Genomic DNA, 22,814 nt, shown 5'->3' with positions numbered 1-22,814 from the left:
AAATCTCATTGCTTCCCCAATCTCACACACACACACACACACACACAGACACCCTCTCTCAAAAAAAAAAAAAAAAATGAAAAATTTCAAATCTCATTGTTTCCCCAATGCCACACACACACACACACCCGGCTTGCTTTGTGTTGGAAGGTGGCTTCCGATGCCAGCAGAGGGTGCTGGTCTCCCGCAGGTGGCTTGAGCACGCCCTCCCCGGGCTGACAGCCACTGCTCACCAGGAGAGTCCAGTCCCTTCCTGGGCTCTACTCACAATAAGTACACCATAACCCCCCAGTTTTGGAAGAACGGTCTTTGCAAATTAAGTAACCATGTTATGTGAATCCCTAGCTTGCAATCACTGGTGCTAGACTGGCTGTCTGCCTCCTGCCCTTTTGCTTCCCTTTTCAAGAAATAAGTCACCATGAATTTTCTTAATGATACTTCTTAATGATACTTATTCGCCTGTTTTAGCCATTTTTCTTCTCTTTCTATCTGAGTCACAGAGTGGTCTTGACGGAGACTGCGTGCTATTGCAGAAAAGACAGAGGCCTTGAAATTAAATAGAGCCAGGTTTAAATACTGGCTTCACCACTCCACCAGGTAACTGTGGGCAAATGTCTAAAGTCTCTGTGCCTCAGTTTCCTTGTTTGTAAAATAAAGGTGATAGCAGTATGTGCTTCGTAGAAACATGAGGATCAAATGAGATAAATCATGTAACCTTAATACATAGTTTCATCTATATCCAGGATTAATAAGTGTGAAAAAAAGAATGAAGAATTAAATGCCCAGTGGAATGCTGTTTCCACCGAGTAGTATCAAGAGAAAGACGTGCACTGTGAAGTCAGAGTGGGTACCAGTCAGGCTGTGGTGCCATAGCAAGCTCTTCACATCTCTAATCCTCAATCTTTCTCATCTGCAAAATGGGCACACTAATATGCCATAGAAAGTTGACAGTTTTAAGTGTGATAATGTGTATAATGGCATCCAGTATAACTCTTGGCACATAGTAAACCCATGATAAATGCTAGTTCTATTTCCTTTAGCAGATAAATGAAGGTTTTGACATTTATGAGCTACCATGTAAAAATCCTTTTGGGACAGGCACAGTGGCTCACGCCTGTAATCCCAGCACTCTGAGAGGCCAAGGTGGGCAGATCATTTGAGGTCAGGAGTTCAAGACCAGCCTGGCCAACATGGTGAAGCCCCGTCTCTAATAAAAATACAAAATGAATAAATAAATTAGCTGGGTGTGGCAGCAGGTGTCTGCAATCCTAGCTATTCAGGAGGCTGAGGTGGGAGAACTGCTTGAACCTAGGGGGTGCAAGTTGCAGTGAGCCAAGAATGCGCCACTGCACTTCAGCCTAGGCAACAGAGCAAGACTCCATCTCAAAAAAATGAAAAAAGCCTTTTGGTGTGGTGGCAGGGGTTGTATTTGACAATAATTCTATATGAGAAGGGCCATGATTAATCTGTAAGTGTTTAGAATGATTTGGGTCAAGTTCATAGAGACCTTCCATTTACCCGTAGGTCACTTTTGTTTATTCAGTGATGCAACCATTATTTCCCATGGTCAAAAAAGATATTGACCCCATATTATGTACTATAATAGATATGTTCTAGGTAGCAGAGATATAGCTATGAACAAGACAGTCAACATCTCTGCTGTCATGGAGCTTACAACTAATGTGGAAGTCAGAAAACAAAAAAAGGTAGTATGACATGCAGTGCTAGGGAGAAGATTAGAGGTTAAGGGAAGAAGAGGGGTGGAGGGGCTGGATGATAGGAGATAGAGTTGTCAGGGAAGACTTGGAGGAGGAGATAACAGAACATGGCCTGAATAAAGTGAAGATAGAAGCCATGTGATGAGCTGGGGGAAGAGCATTCCAGGAGAGGGAACAGCAAGTGCAAAGGCACAGAGATGAGAAGAAACTGTTCACAGAATGTGAAATTAGTATATGAGACTCAAACAGTAAGTTAGGGAGAGAGTAGGAATAGATTAAGTCTGAGAAGTAAAGTGCCAGATCATCTAGGGTCTTGTGGACCATGGTAAAGATTTTGTCTCTAAGCTCCCCACCACTCTAAAGATGGGCCATACTGGCCAGGTGTGGTGGCTCATGCCTATAATCCCAGCACCCTGGGAGGCTGAAGCAGGCGGATCACTTGAGGTCAGGAGTTCGGGACCTGCCTGGCCAACATGGTGAAGGTCCGTCTCTACTAAACATACAAAAATTAGCTGGGTGTGGTGGTGCACACCTGTAGTCCCAGCTACTTGGGAGGCTGAGGCAGGAGAGTCTCTTGAACCTGGGAGGCGAAGGTTGCAGTGAACCAAGATCATGCCACTGCATTCCAGCCTGAGTGACAGAGGGAGACTCTGTCTCAAAAACAAGAAACAAACAAAAGTCAAATGGATTAGAGAAATGAGAGGGGTAGATAATTCACTCACACAATAAGTAGTTATGGAAGGCCTACTAGAAGGTTACAGTTTTAGAACTTACAACTTATTAAGCACTTACATGCAGACATTTTGCTAAGTGTTGTACCTTTGCAGTGATCTCATTTCTCACAACAATCCATTAAGGCTGGTACCGTTATTCTCTCCATTGTACACACGAGGAGACAGGCTCAGAGAGATCTAGTAACTTACCCAAGGACAAACAGCTGGTAAATAGCACAAATGTCTATAAGGTTACAAAGCTCAGGATCTCTACCATGCTCCCCCACATGCCAGACACAATTGCATTTGTGTAATCATGACATTCCACTGCAGGAACTCCTCCTATTTGATCCCAGCCTGAAAACAGGGCACCTAAACCTAGTTGCCCACTGGGAGCAGTTGAGGTTGAGGAAGAGGGATCTGGAACTCTGCACTTCTGTGCAGTCTTGGTGGAGCTGTCCATCAAGGTGCCTGCCCTCCTTATCTAAAGTGTGGACCTGTTACCTGAGCTTAGCCAATCGAACCCTTTCTTCAGGGACGTTGACTCATCAAAGCAAGCTCTGGTCAAGAAAGGGAAGAAAAACATGGAATTGATTCACTTGCCTGCCTAAACTCTCAAAGCATCTCCGCTTTCTGTCCTTTTCTAAGCCTGATTCTCCAGCTTCCTGTTACCTCTGTGAGTTAGACACTAGCCTGCCAATAAAATCCTTTTCAGGTAAAGTTAGCCAGAATTGATTCCTTAGACTTGCAATCAAAGAACCTGCACTGGCAATATCAGCAAAAAAAAATTACACAGTCTTGTCAAGTTAAAGTGAGTGATTCATTCCTTGGATAAATGTGTATTAAGCAGGGTCAGGACTAGAGTGAAGCAAAATGAGGCACCCAGGGTACAAAATTTAAGGCTTTCATCCTCAGTGTTGTGTGAGTGCAGGTTTGGCTCTAACAGCCCTCCCTGCTATCAAAGTTAGTAATAAAAGGAACAGAGAAAATAATTTCTCTTTCCCGTAAGAGTATGAAATGAGTGTCCCAAGTCAGCAGGTAGCATTGGAAACCTTCTGTGCTGTGGCTCTGTCCCCTAGCACATCATCATTATCATCACAAGGTCAAGGATGGGGCCAGCCAGCAAGGAGAAAGAGTAACCCCTGCCAGAGCTTTAGCAATGTTAGCTATGGCTAAGCCTCAGCCTCCCCAAGCCTCACTTTATTCACCTGTAAAATAGGACTAACAAAAATCATCTTTAATTCCAAGATGTTTTGAGGATCAAATGAAACAACATACGTAAAACTGCTTTGCAGACTGTGCAGTGCCCTATAAGCGGTAGTCACCACATAGTCTCTTTACTGAGTATCAGTTTATCTGCAAAGGGACAACTGAATACACACCTCCCAGGATGGTTGTAAGAATCTGCTAGACGAACGATTAAAGTATAAACTTTGGAATCCAACAGGCATAGGTTGGCGTCTTGCTCTGCCCCGCACCAGCTGTAAGATGTCGGACCCTCTCTGAGCCTCAGTTTCCGCGTCTGCAGCAAAGGGATCAGGGTGCTCCCTCCACCACAGGGCTGCTGTGAGCATGAAGAGAAACAGCAGGAGTGAGTCCTTGGCGCGGTGCCCGGCCTTGTTCCGAACCGCAGGTGCAGTGACGAATGCCACCTCCCACGGATCCCTTTCAAAAGCACAGCTGAGCTGCACCCTTCTGCTTCTGCTCAGCGCCCACGGTCAGCCCAACCCGGTGGTGAGCAGCGCGGCTGCTCACAGCCTCTGACACGACTGTCACTCCCACTCAGTTCCCCAAACCACAGCTATCCCCACTGTTGAGTGGGCGGTAAGTGCCCGCAGGGCACAGGGCGGAGGCCACCAGAGGACCGCTTACAGCTCACAACCTATGATTTGAAGCAGGGAACCAAAGCCTTTTCCTTCACTCTAAGACTGCATACTAAAAAGAAAAAAAAAAAAGTTTGGGGGAAAAAGAAAACTGCCTCTTGCGTTTGCTAAGATATCACGTTCCTCCAGACCCCGTACCGGCGGAGAAAACGCTCCTGTTTCTTCAAGACGCCTCTACTAGCTGGGCGGAAGGGCCGGAGTTTTTCGCCTCTACCGGCAGCTGCGCCCACCCCTTCTTGAGTGACAGACAAGCTACCCAATTGAAGAAAGTGAGCTCAGCGTGACGGCGAGACGGAGCAATAGGAGCCCGGCCTGGCCTGTGCGGGGCGGGGTCCCAAGAAGGCAGGGCGGGTGGAGGCAGGAATTGCCGCTGAGGAAAGACCCGGGAGCGGGAGCTGGGCCTAGGTCGGCACCCTGATGAGTGAGGGGCGCGCTGGGGGCTGGGGACAGCAGACGGTGGAGAAGGACCCAGCCCGAGAGACGCAGGGAAGAGAGGTCGGGCCGAGCCCTGCAACCTGCGTCTGCCCGGGAAACTGAGGAGCTGAGAGGGTGGGCCTGGGCTGGACCGCGCCGGTTCGTCAGGCCCCCGTAGGGTGGCAGCCCAGCCAGGGCCTCGGGAAGGGAGGAGAGACCGGGTCCTGGACCCGGAAGGGGCGTCGCGTGGCGGCAGAGGGCGGGCCAGGCAGTCAGGCGGGGCGGCTGGGCCGGGCAGCGGTCGGAGGGAGAAGGAGGGAGCCGTTGGATGGGAAGATCGGGGGCGGGGAGGGCACGGAGAGGGCCGGGAAGGAGCCGGAGAGCGCTCGTGGCGGGCCCGCACCAGTCCAAAGCCCGGGATCACGCTCGACCTGGACCCCACTGCCCGAGTCCACCAGTCCGCCCCGTGAATCCTGTATGCTCAGTAGCACCCCTTCCCGCGCTCCCCCCGGTGCATGTACTTTCCATCCCCTGCGCTCATCCTTCAGGCCCCTCTGGCTTCCTGCCTAGACAGTTGCAGTGCCCTAAGCGGTCTGCCAGCAGGCACGGGGGTCGTTCTCCTGTCGGCCTTGCACCGTGCAGACAGAAATCCTTTCTTTTTCTTTTCTTTTTTTGGAAACCTTTTTGGGAGAGCGTCTCGCTCTGCCGCCCAGGCTGGAGTGCAGTGGCGCGATTTCGTCTTACTGCAACCTCCGCCTCCCAGGTTCCAGCGATTCTCCTGCCTCAGCCTCCCAAGTAGCTGGGATTACAGGCGCCCGCCACCACGCCCAGCTAATTTTTGTATTTTTAGTAGAGACGGGGTTTCACCGTTAGGCTGGTCTTGAACTCCTGACCTCAGGTGATCTGCCCCTCTGGGCCTCCCAAAGTGCTGGGAGTACAGGCATGAGCCACCACGCCCGGCCGAGAAACCTTTTCAAAATGCAGAGCAGATCTAGATACTTAGCTCATGAAACTGGTCTGCTTCTCACCCCTTTGTAGGATCAGACCCAGAACCTAACCCAGGCCCTGCAGATCTGGTCCCGCCGACCTCTCCCAAGTCTGTCTACTCATCCCGCTTTCTCAGTGCCCTCCACACACTGGCCTCTTTCTGTTCCTTTTACATCCCAAGCGCCTGCCTTCCTTGGGGCCTTGTATTTAGTATTTTTTTCCCTAGTCTGCTCTTCCTCCCCTGGCTTAGTCTTGTAAACTCTTCTTCATCCTTCAAAGCTCCACTTAAGCATCACTTCTGCAGGGGAGGCATGCTTGTCCCTGACTCTTGGACCAATACCCTACTTTTATCACCCTGTGTACTTGTCCTTCACAACACTTGGACAACTGCAGTTTTACATTTATTTACGAAAGTATTGATATTTCTCTGTCCATCCCACCAGATTGTAAGGTCCACGAAGAAGATAGTGTCTGGTTTTGCTTCGTGTTGTGTCTCTAGCATCTCACACAGGGCCAGGCACTATAAATATTTACCAAATAAACAAATGCAGGGTTTCAGTTTGGCAAGAGGAAGGGGATGTGAATCGTGGTCACTGATGTCCTACCTATAGGGTAAGGAAACTGACATTTGGAATGCTTTTTGGGAGGCCGAGGCGGGCAGATCACGAGGTTAGGAGATCGACTCCATCCTGGCTAACACAGTGACACCCCGTCTCTACTAAAAATACAAAAAAATTAGCCGGGCATGGTGGCGGGCGCCTGTAGTTCCAGCTTCTAGGGAGGCTGAGGCAGGAGAATGGCGTGAACCCAGGAGGCTGCGTAGCTTACAGTGAGGTGAGATCGTGCCACTGCACTCCAGCCTGGGAGACAGAGTGAGACTCTGGCTCAAAAAAAAAAAAAAAAAAGAAATGTAATGTGAGTTATAAATATGATTTTAAATTTTCTGGTAGCCATATTAAAAAATGAAAGAAACAGTTGACATTAATTTTAGTAATTTAACACAATTTATTCCAAAATTATGTTATTATAACATGATCAATATAAAAACATTATTAATGGAATATTTTACATTCTCATTTTTTGTACTAAGTTTTTGAAACCTGGTTTGTATTTTACACTGAGGGCAGCCTGTGCCACTTTTCAAGTGCCTAGTAGCCACATATGGCCAGGGATTGCAGTGTTGGGCTGTATAGTGTCACATACTTTATATACCCTCTAGAGTCTTTTGAGATAACTATTGTTCTCTGCACTTTACTGATATAAATAATGAAACTTCTAAAAGAGGTTTCCTGCCAGGGATGATTCTAGAGTTTGTAACTGGAGGAGGTGGGATTAGGACTTCTATCTGTTAATCTTCAGTCTGATCTCTCTATATACTTCATGCTGACTCTAGGAGGTACAAAAGAAGTTTGAAGGTACAGGAAGTTGGGACCAAACTTCTTAGAAAACTTCAATATACAGCATATTCTAGCTTGTTCTGTGCTGAGATGATGTGTCCAGATGTAGCAGTACCACGTTCCCAGGTGGCTCAGCAACAAGCATATTTGATGCGGTTGAAGAAAACTCTGCAAGGCAAGTCCTTCTTTGACCCAGTCACCATACCTCATCCCAGCCTGGACTAAGTCTGGTCCTAGGACCTCAGTAGAAAAATGTACATACTATGTAGCATCTCAGAGGTGCTGGGAATACTAGGCTTGTGTTTGCAACCTGGCTTTTCTCTCTTTTTTTTTTTTTTTTTTTGAGACAGAGTTTAACTCTTGTCGCCCAGGCTGGAGTGCAGTGGCGCCATCTCGGCTCACTGCAACCTCCACCTACTGGGTCCAAGCAGTTCTTGTGCCTCAGCTTCCGGAGTAGCTGGGATTAGAGGCGCATGCCACTGTGCCCATTTAATTTTTGTATTTTTAGTAGAGACGGGGTTTTACCGTGTTGGCCAGGCTGGTATTGAACTCCTGACCTCAAGTGACCTGCCCTTCTCGGCCTCCCAGAGTGCTGGGATTACAGGCGTGAGCCACTGTGCCTGGCCTACAACCCCAGTTCAGCAGTTGCTCACTGAGTATCTACCATGTGACCAGCACTGTTCTAGGCCATTTTTGGTGATGGGGCGGTGTATGCCATAGACTTCATCTTCAGGATGCTTCAGATATATTTGCAGAGACAACACTGGATCACATAAAATGACTAGATGGTATGCAGGGCATCATGTGGTGTAATGAAGAGCCAGAATCAGTGTGGGCCAGAGGCTACAAAGTGGGTGTGTCAGCCAAGCTGCATGACATGTTTTTTAAAATGTTGGATTTAAACTACTCTAGGCAAGGTGGTGCTTTGCAGTGTTACAGACCCTACGTGCAGGCTGCTTGGTTTGTTTACTTACCTGCTTGGTTGCCTAAGACATTTGAATTTATAACCCTATTAGGCATGCTATGCTGGTTTAATGTGAGTCACTAGAAAAGATTTGTTGAGCACCTACTATGTGCCAAGCATTGTACTGGCTGCTGCTTTGGAACTGATCATAACATCTTCCAAAGTTCTTCCACTAGGAAATAGTAATAATGATAATAGTTGAACACCAACAAATACTTTGCCTTTTATATTGACTTTCCTCCCAGACTACCTTCAGATATGCTCTCTCATTGTGTCAACAATATACAATATACCTGCCTAGCAGGTAGGGTTTTCTGTGTTGGGGAAATGTGATTTCAGGGCTTTGCAATTTCTTCAAGTTCACACAGTTAGAATTCTGCTATTATGCCTAGTGCTTTATTATCCCACCTAATGTTCATAACAGCTTTACAGGGTAGGATTGATGCTAATGCCCATTTTTTTTTTTTTTTTTTGAGACAGAGTCTCGCTCTGTTGCCCAGGCTGGAGTGCAGTGGCCAGATCTCAGCTCACTGCAAGCTCCGCTTCCCGGGTTTACGCCATTCTGCTGCCTCAGCCTCCAGAGTAGCTGGGACTACAGGCGCCTGCCACCTCGCCCGGCTAGGGTTTTTTTTTTTTTTTTTTTTGTATTTTTTAGTAGAGACGGGGTTTCACCGTGTTAGCCAGGATGGTCTTGATCTCCTGACCTTGTGATCCACTCGTCTCGGCCTCCCAAAGTGCTGGGATTACAGGCTTGAGCCACCGCGCCCAGCCGCTAATGCCCATTTTACAGGTAAGGAAATTGTTACTGCTAGGATCCAAGTTCAGGCCTTTCCCACTCCAGAACACAGCTCCTAACTGTTAAGCTACACTGCCTCACGAGAAGGCTAAAGTGGGAAGAGAGCCCAAAAACATCTAGTCCAGCCCCCCATGTAGATCAGGACCTGAGGTCCAGAAAGGCTTGTGCTTGTGGCAAAGCTGTGCTGCAGGAGAAGGACTAAACCAGAAGTGGGGGCCTAGGCCTTCTTTTGTCCGTAACTGGTGGCATGGTCTTGCCAGCTTCTCTGGACTTAAGTTCCCTTATTTATATAAAGAAAGGGCTTGGCCTGATTTTATGCTGAGAACAGTTTTGTGCTGTTATGGGCGGTACTGAAGGAGTTCACAGTCCGAGATTTTAGTCGTAACCCAGGATTCCTCCCAGCACACCACACTCCCTCCCTACCCAAGCGCCATCTCCTTGTGCAGCCAGCGTTTTAAAGTTTAATTCTGAAGTTCATTTGTATTTTCCATTGTCAGTTTCTGTTTTCCGCCCATTTCCAAAAACAGGCAAGTGGTTTGTAAACACTTTTTGTAAATTCATCTCCTCAGTCATTGTAGTTAGGGATTTGGAAAGCTCTGGGCAATTAATAATCCTCAGTCAGTAGTGTCTTTACTCTCTTTTAAAGGCATTTAGGTCTGGAGGCATCCTGGAGGGAATTTTGCTGTGGAATTCTATGGACACAGCTGTGTGCCAGGCAGTGTGCTGCAAACTGGGGAAAGAGTAGATGGGGGAATAGACTCAGGCTTCATGAGTCCTTGCCCTCAGGTTGTCAACGCTCCTGGAGCTGTGGTTCAGCCCTCGCCACCATTAAAGTCATCTGGGAGTTTATAAATGATTTGGGGTATGCATTGATGGTGCACAGCCAGAGTTGAGAACCACTGTTTCTCGGACTTTATCTGATCTAGAGCCTACGTCCCAGACTTGAACATGCACTTGAACCACCGCAGGATCTTGTTTGAAGGCAGATTCCGATTCGGTGGGTCTGGGCTCCCAGGAATACTGCTGCTGAGAATTGTAAATCAGTAGGATCATGAAGGTGTGTATAAAATACTGGGATCACAGAGGAGGATGCAATTAATTTTTACCTGAGGTGAGAGGATTAGGAAAGCCACATAGAAGAGTGATTATCTTAGCTGGGCCTTGAAGGTTGAGTAGAAGTTTGCCAGCTGGACAAGGAGAAGGAAATAATAGCACAAGCAAACGTACAGACTCAGAAGAGCATGGTTTTTCAGGGAACAGGTGGTCTGGCAAGAATGTGGCATCTGCAAAAGCAAGTCTGAGAGCCAGCTCCACTGCAGAGCCACGGTGGAACTGGAGTAAGTTCAATGCTCTGCTAAGGAGCCCTCTTAAGCACTACTCTTTAAGTATAGGAACACTACAGAAGGTGTCGATGTAGGATAAGAGAAGACCCAGGCAGTTCTTACAGCAGGAATCAAGATGAAGAAACCCAAACAGTTCCCCTGCCCCCACACCCTTTCTCACCACACTTTTGCCTCTATGTAAGTTTGTGGCTTTTAACCATGTTTGAATGAGTCCTGTGTCTAACACACTTCAATGAAAAGGGGAAGCCTCAGCTGCTGTTGGTATGGTGGTCCTTCCCAGGGTTTCCAGCAGGAAACAAAAGAAGCTTCATCTCTGCCAGTCAGATCCTCCCTTTTCTGTACCTCAGAGTCTCATCATTCAGTGGACTGAACTAAGGAAAGTTGAGTCACTTCTCAGATGAGAAGATTTCAGAGGGGGAAGCCTCTATACAGATTGTGTTCTCGGTTAGAAAGAGGGTGTGACCCCAACTTGCCTTCCTGATGAGGTTGCATTCTGTTGCAGGAAACATAAACCAAACTTACCCATGCCTCCTTCACCAAATCAAAAGCGAAATGACTGAACAAAAAGCACACATCCATTCTTATCCTTAAAGGAATAGGGGAAGGGCGGGGGGAGCTGGAAACCTGGCATTCTTCATCCCAAATTCCTTACTAATAGGAGGAGATCATCTTTCACTTCCTTCCTTAAGATGGGTTTTCCAGCCCTGCTGTCAGAATCCAGCTGGGTGAAGCAGCAGTCACTGCATGGGTGATTTATAAAGCTCCATGGGGCCTTCTGTAAGAATGCTGATTTTATAAGCACACCTAGAAGCTACTTAGAGACTGCTCCATTGGAGACATTAATGTTCCTATTTTTCTCTACTTTTCACAGGTCTGTATTTGAGAAACTGGCCTTTCATTCTTATGACTTAGGGTAAAATTGTCTTCAGGTCAGTGTATGCCTCTCTCCTGTTTTGTAGCATTTTGAGTTTTCCACATCATCCTTAGGTCTGTAATGCTTAAAGAGGGGTGGAAGGGAGAAGGCTGGAGAGTTGTTTAATCTGGAAGGGGCCCTCTGGGCCTGGATGTGGAACCACAGCTCCCTTATTGTGGGGGTTTGCCGTTGAGCTACAGTACTGCTGAGAGGCGGACCAAGAGGCTTTTTACAACCCTGAGAATTTTGCAGTGTTATTGAATTCCTTGTACCTAATTTCCACTCCCTTTCTAGAATGAAAATGAAGGGAGTAAGCAAACATATGCTGGGAGGGTCCCCTACAGGGAGATGTTTTATCCTGGGAATTTATCTGGAGACTAGAATTACTTCTAGTTTCCTATCTCCTGATACTTCTTTTCCATAGGGAGAAAAGCAGAGGGATGTTTTCCTCTTTCTTTTAACCAGAGTTAGATGTGCTAACCCTGATTTTTCAGTAAGATTTATTCTAATGTTTGATATGAAAACAACAGTTTTTTATTTTATTTTTATTTTTTAATAGAGACAGGACCTCACTCTGTCACCCAGGCTAGAGTTCAGTGTCATGATCATTGTTCATTGCAGCCTCGAACTCCTGGGCTCAAGCAACTCTCCTGCCACAGCCTCCTAAGTAGCTAGGGACTACAGGCACATGCCACCATGCCCAGCTAATGTTTTATTTTTTTGTAGAGACAGGTCTCGAACTCCTGGCCTGAAGTGATCCTCCTGCCTTGACCTCCCAAAGCATTGGGATTACAGGTGTGAGCCACTGTACCCAGCCAAAATAAACTGTTAAACAATGGAAATACTTTGTAGTTAAAGGGTATTGGGACACAGAGGGAATACCAGACAACCTGTGCAATTCATGCCCCCTGTCCATTTGGAGCCAGCCTGGCTTCCAGGAGTGGAAGAAGTCAGAACCACAGGGTTTAAGCAGACACAGGTGCTTACTGAGACTTCACTGGACACCAAGTGCTGTGCTAGGTTATGAGACTGCAGAATGATAACTGTTCTGAAGGAGGAGCTAGTGGAAATGTGTAAATGTGTAACTGTAATAGAGTATGACAAGATCATACTCGTTAATGGAAGTATGAACAGGATGCTGTGAGAACACGGAGGCCCCTATCCTATTTAGTTTTGCCTGGGAAAGGTAGAGAAAGCTAAGACTAGTACAGGGAGGAGGTAACATCTGAACTAGGTTTTCATGCTTGAATAGGAGCTCTTCTGACAGTAGGAGGAAGAGAATATGCAAAGGTACAGAAGAATTGAACGAACATGGCCTTATAGAAATAGCAGGTAGTCCAGGGAAGAGTCTGGCTAGATTGTAAAGGACCAAATAGCACACAAGGGAGTGTGACCCACCTGTAGACAGTGGAGTGCTGTCTTCTGTTACATGGTGAGTTCTTGTTGTGAAGGTTTCTTAGCCTCAGTGTGCTTTGGTTTCAGATACACAAACCAGAAATCTCCACAAAGCACCTGCTGTGGGTCAGGAGCAGAGCCACCTGCTTTCTCATGGCTTTCCAGCAACACCAGACAACCTGGGATCAAATTCTGGCTGTGCCACTTGCTAGCTGTGTGACACTGAGTCTGCTACTTAACTATTCTGTGCCTCCATTTTCTTATCTCTGAAGTGGAGATAATAACATACCACACAGTGTTGCTTTGTGGATTAAATGAATTAATATATGTAAAGCCCTTAAAATAGTGCCTTAGCATTATGTAATTGTTAGCTAACGTTATCATCTAAGGAAGTATTATGTAGAGGGATGAGAACTAGCTTTGGAGTCCTAAGACCTAGGCTGGAGACCCAGTTCTGAAGTGTTGGGTTGACTTACTCTTTTCTTTTCCCTCCCTTCCTTTTTTTTCTTCCCTCCTTCTTTTGGGAGGGAGATGTAGAAAGAGGTACATGGAGAACAAGTTTGTCAATCCATCTGAACTTCAGTTGCCTTACCTGTAAGGTAAGAATGTTTTTCAGACTTCTTATGAGCATCAACTAAAATAATGCTATAGAAGTGAGCAGTCAACTATAAAGAGGCTACCTGGGCTGGGCATAGTGGCTCACACCTGTAATCCTAGCACTTCGGGAGGCCGAGGCGGGTGGATTACCTGAGGTCAGGAGTTCAAGACCAGCTTGGCCAACATGGTGAAACCACATCTCTACTAAAAATACAAAAATTAGCTGGGCATGGTGGCGAATGCCTGTAATCCCAGCTACTCGGGAGGCTGAGGCAGGACAATTGCTTGAACCCAGGAGTTGGAGGTTGCAGTGAGCTGAGATTGCGCCAGTGCACTTTAGCCTGGGTGACAAGAGCAAGGTTCCATCTTAAAAAAATAAAAATAAAGAGGCTACCTGTATGTTACTATTAGATACACAATTACTGCGAAGGTACCATATAACCGATCTGTTTCAAACAAATCAGACTTATCTAGTGGATAAGAGCAAACCAGAGCAAACTTGTGGATTTTGCTGACATTCATTCAGCCATCGTTAATTAAGTGCTTACCTGGTACCATCATCTTATGCCAGTGATGCTGCTGTCTGCTCAGACCTCCATTTTAGAGTTTCTGCAGAGCTTGGGGCAGTTTTGGTCTTAGGCTTACTAGTTGCAATGAGTAGAAACACAGACTAGCTTAATTTATAGGAGTTTTGTTGGCAGGATACAGTGGACTTTCAGGTTCCCCAAGCATAGGAAGTGTAGCCACGTAATCTGGAAAGTTATCAGGTAATGGCTTTTCCCATCTCTTTCTGATTTCTGGCCTCAGCTCATTTATGTATTTCTGGATTCCTCTTGCAGAATCGCTTCCTCTGAAAGGCTCTTGGTTTTTTATTCTCTGTATCTTTGGCTTATGTGAATCTTTGGCTTGCCATGGTACTTGCTCTGAAGCTTACTATGATCTTACTTCTCCAGGGCCCATTATCACCTAGTTCCCTTAGTCTGTGTCTTTTATATGTATGTATGTATGTATGTATTTATGTTTGAGTCTCACTCTTTGTCACCCAGGCTGGAGTGTAATGCTGCAATCTAGGCTCACTGCAACCTCTGCCTCCCGGGTTCAAGTGATCCTCCCTGCCTCAGCCCCCTGAGTAGCTGGGATTACAGGTGCCTGCCACCACACCCGGCTAATTTTTGTATTTTTAGTAGAGACAGGGTTTTGCCTTGTTGGCCAGGTTGGTCATGAACTCCTGACCTCAGGCGATCCACCTGCCTTGGCCTCCCAAAGTGCTGGAATTACAGGTGTGAGCCACCGTGCCCAGCCAGTCTGTGTCTTTTAAATTCAAGAGAAAGAATTGGAATAGTTCAGCTAAAGTTAGTATTCACTTTGGTCCCATCAGCTATGGCAGGGTTGTGGAGAGTGTCATTCAGTTCAGATAGGCTGCCTGGGCTTTGTGGGAAGGACAGAGTCACTGAGAATGGGGGCTTATTAATATCTTTCAAATAGTTCAGTAGTTGCAAATCTCCATGCTTTAAAATGTATATGAATTTTTGAACAGCCAAGAATCATTCAGTGCTAACTTCAATAAAGAGCATCAACCTAGGATATATCATACGGGGTCAAGAGAAAATAATAGATATAACATAATGAGCTTTAGCTTATTTATCTCCAAAGATGGTTTTCAGAAAGGAGTTAAAAATAATGTGGGTTGTTTCTTAGCAGCACCATCAAAATTAAGGAAGGGTGTAATAACTTCTTTTGGTGAGGACTTTAAAATGGGCATCCTCACTTGGATTTTTAAAATTCCACTTAAAAATCATGGACTTTTAGACTTTGAAGTTACCTGAGATATGCTTTAGTTCTACACTCACATCTTTCAATAGAAGAAAACTGAGATTTGGTAAAAGGGACATGTATACATCGTGAAAGACCTAGGATTGGGTCCTGAGGCCTTTGGCTCTAAATCCAGTGACTTTTTTCAGCAGGGACAATTATCCCAGCCCAGTACTGTTTCTGTTGTACCTTCTGTGCCTGCTTATTTTAAAAATAAGAAGCCAAACTGAAAAACAAATGATCTAAAAAGTCATATTGTATACTTCCATTTATATGGAGTACAAAAACAGACAAAACTCATAAAATGATCTAAAAAGTCATATTGTGTAGTTGCATTTATATGGAGTACAAAAACAGGCAAAACTCGTAAAATGATCTAAAATGTCATATTGTATAGTTCTATTTATATGGAGTACAAAAACAGGCAAAACTCATGGATGATGGTAAGAAGTCAGAAATTCCCCTTTAAAGGACTGGAAGGATTGATGGGAAGAGGATGTATGAAGTAATTTTCTAGGGTGATGAAAATGTTCAGTGTCTTGTTCTGAGTGGTGGTTACAGGGAGATGCATGTGTATATTTCTATTATGTATATATATACAAACGTTTCCTTAAGCCCTCTGCATTTTGTTGTATGTAATGTATCTCAGTTTTTAAAATTGACCTCACAACCGTGCAGTCCTGGTCTACTAATTGCAGCAGCTTTGCTGATAAGGATAAGGATGCATCTCTAGGCATCCAGAGATTGATGGCGCCACCCCAGCAACGAGAACTCCCTGCTTTGCTGTAACTGGAGCAGAGCATTCTCCCCAGAAATTATGTTGATAGGGCCAGTTTATTTTCTGAGGTTTGTCGTGTGTCTAGGCACGTAAAAATTACATGTGAAAAATTCTGCCATGAGTCACAGAAGTTATGGAAGCTTTGGGGGCCATACGGCCAACCCACTTTAATCCTTTTAGGCTGCGTTTAATTGCAGTGGACAGAAGTTGAGGCTGGCTCAGAAGAAAAGGCGAAAGCACTGGCCGAAGCCAGTCCAAGTTCTGTCCCCCTATTATGACTTACTAGCTGGGTGACCTTGGGCATTTAACAAAACACAGAGCTTTAGCTGTGCCATCTTCCGATGGAGGTGATAATCCTCTTCTGCCTAATTCATGGCTGCTGGGAGGACACAATAAAATAAGTGAAAGCACTTGGAAAACTAGTTCCTTTACATTGTCATGTTCTGGAAATGCTGGCTTTTTATGACAGTAGACTTCTGAAGCATCCCATCCTGACTAGGAAGTGGTCATGAAAGTATCCCTCTTTCTGAGGCCGGTGGGCTTGTGGGGGACAGGACTTTTACTCCTTTTCATCAAAGAGATTTATACTTACCAGGCTTTGAGAACTGGCATCTGTGTTTGGGCTGAAAAACTGATAGCATACATGCATAATAGCCTCACAACAGCTATGCTTTGTATGCCAGGAGAGGCAGGTGGTCCCCATTAGCGAGGCGTAATTGTGGGTGAATGGCTAAACCTGGAGGATGCAGAAAGGTCTTTTTCTTTTTTTTTTTTTTTTGAGACGGAGTCTCGCTCTGTGGCCCAGGCCAGAGTGCAGTGACCGGATCTCAGCTCACTGCAAGCTCCGCCTCCCGGGTTTACGCCATTCTCCTGCCTCAGCCTCCCGAGTAGCTGGGACTACAGGCGCATGCCACCTCGCCCGGCTAATTTTTTGTGTTTTTTAGTAGAGATGGGGTTTCACCATATTAGCCAGGATGGTCTCGATCTCCTGACCTCGTGATCCGCCCGTCTCAGCCTCCCAAAGTGCTGGGATCACAGGCTTAAGCCACTGCGCCCAGCCCAGAAAGGTCTTTTTCATTGAGAGAGCCCTCTCCTGAATCTGTAGGCAAGGAGTGTAAATATACATTGAAATAATCCATCAGCCAAGTGACTTCCCTTCATCAGACCTTGGAGAGAGAATGCTTTAGTTACTGCTTGGAATACCAGTAAGCTATCAGAGTTGCCTAGGATACCAGTCACGTGGGCCCATCTTCCAGACATGCTCAAGATAATTTATTTTCCTTTATTTTGGAGAGAAGTGGGGGAGGTGGTCAGAGGTACTTGCAAAGCCTTGTCCTTGTAATAGGAGCCCTTGTGTGAGGATATCCTTACCTCCCTCCACTTGAATTGTCAGCCGCCCTTGCCCTTGGCAGTCGGGACGAAAATAGCATTTCCTGTCCCAGTTCTCTTCCCGTTTTCTGATGTGGTCCCACACAGAGGAGGCTTTGCATTGTGTCCTTTGAGGGGAAAGGAGTGGCATCGATGAGTATGGGGGAAGCAAGAGAGCATGTAGCTGGGCCCCACTGATGCTGGGATCTTCCTAGGATGACTACAGAACAAAAGTAGCCTGGCTCCTCCAGCTAACCACTCAACTAAGAAAAGCCTGGCTATTCTTGTCTGTTTCGGAGCATATGCTTCTCTCCTGAAGGGGGCCAGCCCTTCCACACCTGTGGGTATTTCTCGTTAGATGGGATGAGAGACAGAAAAGAAGACACAGAGACAAAGTATAGAGAAAAAACAGTGGGCCCAGGGGATCGGCCCTCAGCATATGGAAGACCCACACCACCACTGGTCTCTGAGTTCCCTCATTGTTTATTGATCACTATCTTTACCATCTTGGAGAGGGGGATGTGGCAGGGGACTATAGGGTAATGGTGGGAAGAAGGTCAGCAGGAAAACATGTGAGCAAAGGTCTCTGTGTCATAAATAAGTTTAAGGAAAGGTGCTGTGCCTCAGTGTGCACGTAGGCCAGATTTATGTTTGACTTTACACAAACATCTCAGTGTAGTAAAGAGCAGTACTGCCGCCAGCATGTCACCTCCAGCCATAAGGCGATTTTCTCCTATCTTAGTAAGTAGAATATGATCAGGTTTTACACTGAGACTTTCCATTCCCAGGGATGAGCAGGAGACAGATGCCTTCCTCTTATCTCAACTGCAAAGAGGCCTTCCTCTTTCACTAATCCTCCTCAGCGCAGACCCTTTATGGGTGTCGGACTGGGGGATGGTCAGGTCTTTCCCTTCCCATGAGGCCATATCTCAGGCTGTCTCAGTGGGGAGAAACCTTGGACAATACCCAGGCTTTCTTGGGCAGATGTCCCTGTGGCCTTCCGAGGCGCATTACGTTCCTGGGTGCTCGAGATCAGAGAATGGCGATGACTTCTACCAAGCATACTGCCTTCAAACACATTTTTAACAAAGCACATCCTGCACAGCCCTAAATCCATTAAATGTTGAGTCAACACAGTACAAGTCTCTGCAGGCACAGGGTTGGAGCTAGGGTTACAGATTAACAACATCTCAAGGCAGAAGAATTTTTCTTAGTACAGAACAAAATGGAGTTTCTTATGTCTACTTCTTTCTAGAGAGACACAGTAACAGTCTGATGTCTCTTTCCCCCACACTCTCCTCCCAAGGTCTCAAAACAGGAATTTGCAGTAAATACGTTCTTCTACCACTGAGTCCTCTTGACTCTTCAGCTGAAGTGCCACATGGACACATGTTGCTACTGGCTGATCTGCGGATGATAGCTTGTCCCATTTCTTCTTGCTGATTTAATCTCAAACAAAACCCCAAGGAGAGGTTGTGGTATGATCTAGAGAAATTCACACTAAGTAGTTTCATGTGTTACTTCATGCAGTGTCTGTCTTCAGACTCTTCAAAACATGTAACAAGAGTGAAAAATGAAGACGTACTCTTTTTGTACCTTTCAGATTCTTTCTCCCCAGGCAGCCATGTCTGTGTTCTTGTCCCACAGAATTAGAGCCCATTGGTTGGGAACAATACCACCACCATCAGACATTGTCAAAGTGGCCATTGAATGTCCAGATGCTAATCTCCGGCTCCTTGAAATTGACCAGGTACGCTCCTGAACTAAGGAAACGCACCTGGGGAGTGCATGGCAGAGGATATCTTGAGGGATGGGGACCACTGGCATCAAGATTAAGAAACAGCAACAGGAAGACTAAGCTTTGGGCCTGGCCCACACTAGGGAAGGTGGGTCACCATGGCTTGGGAGAGTCTTCCTCTTTAACAAAAGCTGTTAGGAAAGAGGTACATTCTTATGCTTAGGAAACAAAAGCTGTTAGGAAAGAAGTACATTCTTGACCCTGCTTGGCAGCCCCTCTTGTCAGAACCTTGGCATAAGTAGGATGTTGCTGCTAGTGAAGGCCCTCTCTCTCTCTCTTTCAGAAACGGCCCCTGGCATCCATTATCAAGGAAGTTTGTGACGGGTAGGTTGAAATGGACCTCGTTTTTGACAGTGGCAGCTCTGACTGAAGGAGCATGGCCATACCTTGAGGGGAGTTCTGGGAAGGATCTCCAGTTAGGCAGGTCCCCAGCATGGGGGTCTTGGGAATCACTGTCTTGGGAAGGAAAGACAGCTGGCAACAATACCCCTAAGACGTTTATACTTCCTATTTTTTTCCTTTAAGTCTAGCATTGCCCTGCTTGAGGTCCTGGTAGGATCTGAGACCTCTCCTCAGTTCCGCACACCTCCTTTTGTGGTGCTCATCTTTACAAAAGGCTCAGGCTGTGATTTTTTCAACCTGACAACCTAAAGCTTTGTTTTTTTTCCACGGTATTCTAAATAGGCCACCCAATCCCTTGAGCAACTCTATTGAAAATTATGAGCAACTTCTGGACAAGAGAGTGACCAAGTGGGATATACTGGTTTTCTCTTGCATAGGTGGTCATTGCCAAACCCAGAATATTACATCCTCCATTACACGGATGGTCCTCAGCTGTACATCGCTGAACAGGTTAGTACAGGGAGAGGCAGAATCAATATCGGCCTTGCTTGGAAGTAAACGACCCAAGGAGACAGCACTATTTATCTTCACTTAGCATCCAGGTAGCTTCCATGTGTTGGGTAAAGAGTTGCTCCCTGGGCAGACTGGGAAGCACCAACCCTTCTTCCTCCCTAGTGGCTGGAAAAAGGTGGCTTTTACTTCCTGAGGGCCCAGGGTGCTAGAAGAGGATCTTAGAAGCTCTTCGCCAAGGAATAAGCAGGAGAAGAGGGCCCAACTGAAGAGCCTCAGTTACATCTACTGTAAAAAAGACAAAACGTTGTTGATTCAGCTTGCTTGTACCACTTTAACATTTTATCGTAGTTACTTTTTTTATTTGTTTGCTTTTCACTACCCAGACTCGCAGTGATGTTAAGAATGGGACAGTCTTACAACTGGCTGTCTCCCCGCTAGGTATTCTTTCCTTCGGAGCTTATTCATGTCACAAACAAATATGAACACCTACCATGGCCCAGGCTCTGTTCTAGAAACAGGACTCTGGAGATTAAAAAGTCAGTCTTTTTGTATCAGGAAATAATACAGGAAGATGAGAGTGTCTTGGTTCTTACCACCTAGTGGGGAGTAAACAAATGTAATTGAAGGCCTGTCTCAAGGGTCTTGAGAAGAAGTTGCTTAGAGAGCTGTGGGAACTCACAAAGGGGACCACCTAACTCAGCCTGGAGATTTCCAGAAATCCCTGCCAGAGAAGGAGTCACTTAGCTCAGATGTTAAAGTATGAGCAAGAATTAGCTGGAGAAATAAGAAAAGGAAAAGTATTCCAGTCAGAAATCAGCGGATACCAAGGCACAGAAGTTTGCTGTGTTTGGGAAAAACACAAGTGCTTGGCAGCTGGAGGCTTGTAGCAATCATTAAGAAGCCAGATATTCAAGGTTCCTTGATGGCCTGCTCATAGGTTTGAACTCTGTCCAGAAGGAAACTAGGGACATTGAAGGATTTTAAGCAGGAAGATACGTTATGTTTAGATTTTTAAGTTTTAGAAAGATCACTTTAGTGACTGTGCGGAAGATGGGCCTTAAGAAGAAGGTTGGTGGTAGTAGGAACCTTTGAAGAGGCTAAGGAGGAATGTTATGAGCCCAGTGAAGGTGAATGTAATGGACATGAAAGGGTATGAAGAGTATCTAGGAGGTAAGCTTTATGAGTATGGTGACATGCTGGATGTGGAAGGAAAGGGGAGAATGGAGGATGACCCTGGTTTTTGCAAGAGTAGCCCTTAAAGGTCACAAAGGAAGCAACCAGAAGGGCAGAAAGAACACCGAGAATGTGAAGTGACTGAGGAGTTTTGGGCAGGGAGAGTGTCAGGATTGAGGACAGTATGATCTGCAATTTTTAATGAGCAGAGAAATTTAGTAAACTGAGAACAAAAGCTGTCTGATGACTTGGGAGGTGAAGAGGACACTGGTGATCTTCACAAAAAAATTACGGTGGGGAGGCCAGGTGGTCAGACTGAACTGGGTCAAGTAAAAGAAAGGTAAAAAAGTAAGGACTTTGAGTCTACTGCTGTATCAAGAAGCTTGGTTTTAAAATAAAACACAGAAGGTGATAACTTGAAGAGGATGTGGAGTCAAAAAGATGTGCTTTTTAAAAGCCCGTAAAGCATTCATGTGTTTCACAAATCAAAAATTTTCACAGAGATGTAGCAAAAGGTCTCCCCCCAACTCCTGTCCCCATCTGCCCAATTCCTCACCTTTCTGACCCTTCATGGTTGTTGTTTCTGTTGCAATTTTCTATGTGCCCTTAAGAATGTGTTAAGATGGAAGACAGGAAGGTTGAAGGTGCAGGAAAGCAGGTAATCAATAGAACAGGATCTTAGTGGACCAGGAGAGGAAGGACTCAAAGCCCAGGTAGAGGGAATCACCTTGACTGCTAGGCCCATGAGGAAGACAGCCAATATGGTTGCACCTTTGGTTACATTTGTAGAAGCGCAGCCAGGATATTAAGGACGTCATGGCACCTCTTTTCCTGGTGCAGAGAGAGACTGGTTCATCTGAGAGGAGGGGAGGTATGAAGTGGTATTTACTGAATGCCTGTATTTTGCTAAATACTTTGTGTAATTAAATAATCTAATCTTTATAAACATCCCATGAGATAGGTACTCTTGATAGGCACATTCTGTAGACAAGGAAACCAAAGCTTAGAGAGGTTAAATTACTTGCCACTTGTCACACAGCTAATAAAGTAGCCAAGCCTGCTGTCAGACCCAGGTCTGTCTGACTAGGCCTATATTCCTCCCATCATGTTCTTCTGCCTCCCCCTCTTCTCCTGAACTCTTCTCATCTTAAGGACTTCATTCTTCCCTCCTTAGCTCTGGTAATTTAATACGACAGCCTGGGAGTTACTCACTTTTATGGAAGTGCTGACACATTTCACAGACCTCTTACACAGTGCAGTTGCCTTTCCCAGAAGCACATCTCTCTGGCGCGGGAGGCAGCAGCCCAGAAATGCTGTCTCAGGAGGAAAATTGACAGAGTTGGAAGTTTCTAAGTGAGATACAGACCAGTGCTCTTCAGATTGCTCTATGCTGTGACCTTTTCCTGTGGCGCACATTTTGTCCACTGTAGAGATAGTGAGGGCTTCTGTGTTGTAGAGAGTATTGTGCTGTGAAGTTCCAGCTTTATAATAGTGAAAGAGGAGAGGCAAAGGGGAGAGGGCCAGCAGGTCTGACTCCTTGGTGGCAGCAGGAATTGGGCTCCAGTCACTTGCTTAACACTGAGAAAAAGGAAAGAAGACAGGAGTGTTTTTGCTCTTAAGGCTCTTCCTTTCTAGTGGAGAACATTAAATTAGCATCCAAAAAACAGAGTATGATGAAGCAACAAATTGTGAGGCATGATGTAGTAACAAGCTCAGCAGAAGGAAAGTCCAGTAAATGCCAGAGGAGGGATTTTAGCCACAGCTTGCTGAAAAGGAGGCAGGCATCCTGCTAGGAAAAGTTCATGTGCTAGGAGGAGGTTTTGTCTTCACCAGCCTGCATTTTCAGAAAACGATTGGGAAATTGTTTCTAGCTCCTTGATATTCTTAAAGTTTCCCCAGAACTATCACTC

The 22,814-nt window shown here is 45.8% G+C and overlaps 1 protein-coding gene and 1 long non-coding RNA gene across 11 annotated transcripts in view; one reads left to right on the top strand and one right to left on the bottom strand.

The window, feature by feature from the left end:
• The window catches only part of LOC113225202, an 11,064-nt gene extending 6,531 nt beyond the window's left edge, over positions 1–4,533 (bottom strand). The window contains exons 1-2 of the long non-coding RNA XR_003309852.1: positions 4,453–4,533; positions 3,814–3,995 (exon numbers count right to left, since the gene is read on the bottom strand). This is a non-coding gene — a long non-coding RNA (uncharacterized LOC113225202). The remainder of the gene's footprint in view (positions 1–3,813; positions 3,996–4,452) is intronic.
• Positions 4,534–8,791: 4,258 nt separating this feature from the next.
• LOC111529302 (engulfment and cell motility protein 2-like) overlaps positions 8,792–22,814 on the top strand; it is a 54,496-nt gene continuing 40,473 nt past the window's right edge. For 6 of the 10 annotated variants that reach the window (XR_003309846.1, XR_003309844.1, XR_003309843.1 and 3 more), the window contains exons 1-5: positions 8,792–11,144; positions 11,855–13,122; positions 18,682–18,828; positions 19,160–19,200; positions 19,656–19,728. Coding sequence is in view for 1 of the 10 variants with exons in the window: in XM_026456509.1 (XP_026312294.1) it covers positions 18,703–18,828; positions 19,160–19,200; positions 19,656–19,728 (240 nt within the window). In the remaining 9 variants the exon portion in view is untranslated. The remainder of the gene's footprint in view (positions 11,145–11,854; positions 13,123–18,681; positions 18,829–19,159; positions 19,201–19,655; positions 19,729–22,814) is intronic. The other 4 variants (XR_003309848.1, XR_003309849.1, XR_003309850.1 and 1 more) reach the window with 2 other exon arrangements.

The sequence above is a fragment of the Piliocolobus tephrosceles genome, chromosome 1 (assembly GCF_002776525.5).
Source record: "Piliocolobus tephrosceles isolate RC106 chromosome 1, ASM277652v3, whole genome shotgun sequence".
NCBI classification, from domain to species: Eukaryota; Metazoa; Chordata; class Mammalia; order Primates; family Cercopithecidae; genus Piliocolobus; species Piliocolobus tephrosceles.
The sequence above is the reverse complement of the archived record's forward strand: the minus strand, read 5'-3'. Positions and strand labels throughout refer to the sequence as shown.